The 6,258-nt window shown below is 44.0% G+C and overlaps 1 protein-coding gene across 1 annotated transcript in view; it reads right to left on the bottom strand.

Annotated features, from left to right (window-relative positions):
- Positions 1-771: 771 nt before the first annotated feature.
- The window catches only part of LOC109643007 (ras-related protein Rap-1b-like), an 8,138-nt gene continuing 2,651 nt past the window's right edge, over positions 772-6,258 (bottom strand). Inside the window, 8 exon segments of the mRNA XM_069519372.1 lie at positions 772-1,921; positions 2,010-2,102; positions 2,423-2,566; positions 2,738-2,878; positions 3,022-3,078; positions 3,220-3,274; positions 3,276-3,286; positions 4,061-4,133. Coding sequence (XP_069375473.1) covers positions 2,016-2,102; positions 2,423-2,566; positions 2,738-2,878; positions 3,022-3,078; positions 3,220-3,274; positions 3,276-3,286; positions 4,061-4,117 — 552 coding nt within the window. The 5' untranslated portion in view covers positions 4,118-4,133 and the 3' untranslated portion in view covers positions 772-1,921; positions 2,010-2,015.

Raw genomic sequence — 6,258 nt, 5'->3', positions numbered from 1 at the left:
GAGCCAGGCATCAATTTTCAGCCAAGCCAATGTATTTTATGCAAAATGTCAAGATTTCTTTTTTGAAAATGTGCATTAAAAAAAACTCGCTGCACCCACTGATCAACATGCAACACGAAGGACCAACACAAACGATTTCCTGATCGTGACACTTGGATATGTTCCCATCAGTTAAGGGACCTTCGTGTTTCCCTCAGACGTGTTAATAATATTAATAATCAAGTAATAATGTGGTTAATAACACAGAAACAACTGTCTGTCTGTCCTGCTCAGTAAATACAACCCCTGCTCCATGTCGGGCCAACGCTCTAGTTCATCATTGTTACTCACTTACACTCACAAACACACAAAACACACACTCACGAACACACACAGAGCTAAGGTACTGGACCAGTGTGAGTCTGCTGTCGAAAGGCAACCTGTCCGCCCCGAGCAGCAGATCTGAAGTCAGTTCACCGTGTTGCTAACCAGCTAGCCTGCAGCTACTATCATTTGTTTGTTTGTTTGGAAGTGTACCATTGTTAGCATCCAGTGGCTAATGCACCAGGTCACAGTTCAGTTTCTTTACGGACACACTTAGACCAAAACAACTTGTTTCATTGTTGATGTTTAAATACAACGTTCCTTTTCCTGACAATGATCCTGACACAGTTTTCAAGATGGCTGACTGACTAGCCCAGGGAAACTGGGCAGCAACGTTGCTAATAAATTCCATTAGCTACTAGGACGAGAGGTTAGCCAACAGGTAGCTGATAAGGAAGTTCACAGCCATTAACATGCATGTATTTCTTTATGAATATGCTGACATCTTTAACACTCCTTAACATTTTTAGCAACTGCTCACACCATTGCTAAATCATTCCATTAGCTGCTAGCAGTAAGAGCTAGCCTGTATCTGGCAGCTTCCACCTGTCTCTTTGAGATACAAACAATGCTAACAGCCCTCACATATTGAAATAGAATAATTAGCATTCCCTGACATACCAAGGTATTCTAATGTACACATTCATTTCTTTAAAAAAATATGTGAACATCACTAGCACTCCCAAGGGGAATTCATTTTGATAGCATTCACCACAGCCTATGCTCAGCAGCTACGATCATTTTTGGGGGGATATCCCAATAATGCTATCACACCACACATGGCGCTACATTGTAATAGCTGCTCGGCTAACAAGCTTATTCATTTCTTTAACAATATGCTAACAAGCAATCCCTTTTACAAGTTGAGTCATAGTGGTCAGCTAACTGAAGTTAGCTTAAAGTTACCAACGCGGTGAGCCAACGCCCGACCTGCTGCACGCCCAACCCCCCCGGCCCCCACCCCCAAATAAAAAACAAAAACATGAAAATAATTTTATACCCTTTCACACATAATTATAATTATAACTAATAATAATAATAATCACTGTATGGATCCACAGGTTCAACCAGAGACACATATACAGAGTCAGCCATGTTACACGCAACATCAACACGGTAGCCGTGGCGCCAACATGGCTGACAGTGGTTAAGCTGTGTGTGAGCGGCTCTGTTGTGCTGGAAAATAAGAAGGAAGGAAAACAGGAAAGAAACATCTAAACATAAAAAAGCAAGAAGCCACTCCCCGGAGCAAAATGGCTATGCAGAGAGCATGATGGGAACTGTGGTTTAAATTTGGGTAGTTGTTTTCTAATTCCTGCAATAACATCTTCATCGTCATCATCATCGCCGTCGCCATGTCTGGGTGTTTGGACTAAATGTAGCCAAGGCAACAGTCTCTGTTAAACAGGGTGGGGAGGAAAAGGGTCGTCATGGAAACAGAGGTCAGAGGTGGCTGATGTTGATGATGACATGGTTATGTTAAAGGGGTGTGACCAGCTGGAAGATGTCCTGTGATTGGTTGGTTGGTTGGTTGGTTGTCGGTCAGGTGAGCAGGAAACTGGAGAGAAGGAAGAGAACGAGAGTTTTTTATGAATAACGGTAAGAACGCTAAGATGCCAGTGATGATGTCAGCGTGTCACACCCACCTGTCATTAGAGAAGCTGACAGGTGGACTTTTTGCGAGTTTTTCCTGGAACTGGACTCTTCCTGTTAATCTGTCGCACGAGGTCGTAGAAGATCTGCACACAAACACGTAAACCAACAAACACGTAAACAAACACAGAAAACAGATTTCATAATTTGGCCAAACGGACACAGGATACACAAGGTAGCCAAGATGCAAACATGTAGTTATAACTAAGTTTATCTACGGCCTCATGCACACGCAGCAGGTTGCATCACTAACTGTCAGGGTCGCTCACGTCAAGGATCATGACAAATTGTTCTTTTCTGTCTTTTTTCCCTCAGCAATAAAAATTGTGAAGTAGCATGAAATCAAATTACAAAACTGAAATTCAGCACAGCTGCTACGTCTACATGTTCATCTGTGAGCGCTCACCTCGTTGACGTTGATCTTGCTCTTGGCCGAGGTCTCCAGGAAGGCGCAGGAGTTCCACTGGCGGGCGAGGCCGATGCCCGACTCTTTGGCCACCACCCGCTCCACCTCCAGGTCGCACTTGTTTCCAACCAGGATCATGGGAACCTGCGGCCGTACAAGCAATTAAATATCTTTGGATTCAACGGTCAGTGTGTGTGTGTGTCTGTGTGTGTGTGTGTGTCTGTGTGTTTGTCTGTGTGTGTGTCTGTGTGTGTGTGTGTGTGTGTGTGTGTGTGTGTGTGTGTGTGTCTGTGTCTGTGTCTGTGTGTGTCGTACGTCCTCGGTGTCCTTCACTCTGAGGATCTGCTCCCTGAGGTCCTGGAGATCGTTGAAAGTCGACTGAGCTGTGATGGAGTAAACCAGAGCAAAGCCCTGACCGTTCTTCATGTACAGGTCTCTCATGGCCGTGAACTGCTCCTACACTCACACACACACGTACACACACACACGTACACACACACACATACACACACACACGTACACACACACACAGACAGGTGGTCACCATCTTTATTAACAGATTAAGGAAGAGAAACCTCAGGAGGAAGTGTGTGTCTTACTGTTCCAGCTGTGTCCAGAATCTCCAACATACACTGTTGTCCATCGACCTCCACTTGCTGGAGGAGACACAGACAGAGAGAGTCGTCAATACTTCAAACATCTCGTCAGCATTTTACAATAAACATCAGCGGAATCTCAGAAAAAGAGGAGCCGTACACGTAGAAGACGAACATGAGATGAGGTGGAGGCTGTCTTACCTTCCTGTACGAGTCCTCTATCGTTGGGTCGTATTTTTCCACAAAGATTCCCTGAAAACTGGACAGTCTGGGGAGAGACAGACAGAGAGACACACAGAGAGAGACACAGAGAGAGAGAGACAGAGAGACACACAGAGAGAGACACAGAGAGAGAGACAGAGAGACACACAGAGAGAGAGAGAGACAGACAGAGAGAGAGAGAGAGAGAGACAGAGAGACACAGAGAGAGAGAGAGAGACAGAGAGAAATAGAAGTAGGGCAGTATCGTGAGTTAATGTTAATGGAGCTCTGTTCTGTTCTGTTCTGTTCTGTTTTCTATTGAAAGTCGTTGGACTGGAATTAATGTGACACACTGACACGTCTCCATTATATCATCTGGAGTAAAGCACTTCATTGTAGTGAGATGTACACCAGAGTGTGTGTGTGTGTGTGTGTCAGAGACCGATTCCCAGTGAAAAGTGATTTGACTAACCCTCCATACTGAGACTTAACTGTGGTGTCGCCTTTAATTTAGAGAATTTATGCCAAAGATAACAAATTTCACATGAGTCCATATCAATAATAATCACAAAACATGAAGGTTGTGGTTTTAAACTCTTTATGAGCAAAGATTTAAAAGCATTTTAAATATATAACCAATCTGAGGTCAATCAATGATCTGTGATTACACAATACATCACCATGTTGAGGATTACATTTAGTTTTATTGCTGTTAATGATGATTATACTGTGAAAATTATTTATATTGTTTTATTGTGAAGCCCCAGTTTCAACAGCACTAAATAAAAAATGATAAAATAACATCAGAGGCCGACGGTGAGACGGTGAAGTCGTTACTCACCAGCGCCGACTTCCCGACTCCTCCTGATCCTAAAACAACCAGTTTGTATTCACGCATTCTGACTGTCTGTCTGCTGGGCGGGCGAGAGACACCGAGGAATACAGAGAGAGAGAGAGAGAGAGAGAGAGAGAGGTTACTAGGTTACTTACTTCACTCCTTCACTTCCCAAAAGCGAATCAGAGAGCAGCATTACAGCAAAGCCCCGCCTCCTACTGCAATCCACCTGGAGCTGTGAAACTATTAATTACACACACACACACACACACACACACACACACACACACACACACACACACACTTCCTCTCTCTCACTGGGAGGTAATAATTACCCAGCATGCATCAGTGTGAGTTAATGAAAACAGTGAGGTCACGTGATCGCCCAGCTGGCGGTGATGTCACAACTTTGGAATCCCACTTGGTTACCGTTGCTATGCCTCTATGTGTGTGTATGTGTGTGCGTGCACATGTATTAGTCATGTTGTGGTGACATAAGACTGTTTACACACTTAGCCAGTGATATGGAGACGTGTGTGTGTGTGTGTGTGTGTGTGTGTGCATACCAGTCATGCTTCACATGTGTTTGCAGCCCCGGTGCTGGTGGCGGCAAGATGCAACATGACGAAGACAACACACACACACACACAGAAGTGTTTGTACTTCTACCTCAGTGAGGACCAAGGGATTCCGAACCCTTTACTCCAACTTTACCCCCCCCCCCCCCCCCCCGTACCCAATCACATCCTAACCCCTGAAACAAAGGTTAGTACTAGAGATGAACATGGTCCACACAAAGATAGATGTACAAGTACACACAGCCTCTATATCTGTTAAGGGTCTGCCAACGTAACCATGGTGATGAAATAAGCCAGCGAGTGTGTGTGTGTGTGTGTGTGTGTGTGTGTGTGTGTGTGTGTGTGTGTGTGTGTGTGGTGTCAGGACCAAACATTAACATCTGTCCTTCCTGTGTTATTTTGTTGATAAAAGAATGCGTCTTGTTTTCCGTCAGTTGGTTAATTAATTGATTTGTTGCTTCAGCTCGAGAAATTTCTCATGTTTTTGCAGAATTAAAAAAAAGATTTCATCTAACGCTGATTTTTTCTAATCCTGTGATCAACAATGTGCGTGATTATCAGTTTTAATTTATTCTTTGACTGAAATGATTTGTATGTGTGATTGAATCGTTTCTGACACGTTCAAACATGACAAAATAAAATTCTCTTCACTGGCTTTGTTCAGCTTTGAATTTGTTTTTCTGTTTGTTTCATTTCACAGACAAACCAGCCTGAATCTTCTAGAACCACCAGGACACACTTCAGGGTTTCACGCTCCTGTGACCGAGCTCTGGACCACACTCGAAACACAGGGCTAGATGTTTGCTGTTAAACAGCTGCTTAGCTTAGCTGCTCCTACAATGTAAACATGAAACATTTAGCCCTGGGCTAAATACCTTCGCATCATATTTCGAGGATCGTCTGTTTTAGGTTTACATAGAAAATGCTATGTGATGTGTATTTCCATTTGGCCTGAACTTACAGAGATAAACCAACCAACTAAACAACCACCTAGCAAGGCACTAGCAGGCATGTAATAGCATCTACTATCACATTAACCTTAGCAACGCCCTAGCTGCGGTTTCAGAAGGATTACACAACTACGGAGAACGTAATCTACAAGAACAAATATATCATTATCAGGAAAAGCAGAATGTTCCTTTAGTCTTGTTTATGTCCCAGTAACTAACATAGAGGAAGCAAGGTTGATGAGCTACACTGCAGCCGGCCACCAGGGGTCGATCCCGATGTTTTGCCTTCACTTCTGGGAGCGGTCATGTCGCCCGTCTTTATTTGCAGTCTATGATACAACCAATACAAACTGCAGACGAAGCCTCGACCTGTCAACACTCTGAAGAAGCCACATCACATCTCAGCAGTAACACCTTAGTCACCGCCTGAACCAACACAACCTGCACGACACGAAGTTCACACATTCACTGACACCTTCTCTATCATCTCTCAGGGACTAAGCACGGACCCTTTGTTTGTGATTTCAAAAACTCTCTAAAAATGATCCTGAACGCTGCAGGTAGAATTGGAACAGGAGTTCTTTTACATCTGGAGTTTCCAGCAGAGGTGTGTTTCGGTGCCTGAAGCTCTGAACAGTCCCTGCCGCTCCAACTCTCTCTAATGAGATGCAACAAG

This window comes from Paralichthys olivaceus, chromosome 23 (assembly GCF_024713975.1).
Source record: "Paralichthys olivaceus isolate ysfri-2021 chromosome 23, ASM2471397v2, whole genome shotgun sequence".
Lineage (NCBI taxonomy): Eukaryota > Metazoa > Chordata > Actinopteri > Pleuronectiformes > Paralichthyidae > Paralichthys > Paralichthys olivaceus.
This window is presented reverse-complemented; position numbering and strand designations above follow the sequence as displayed.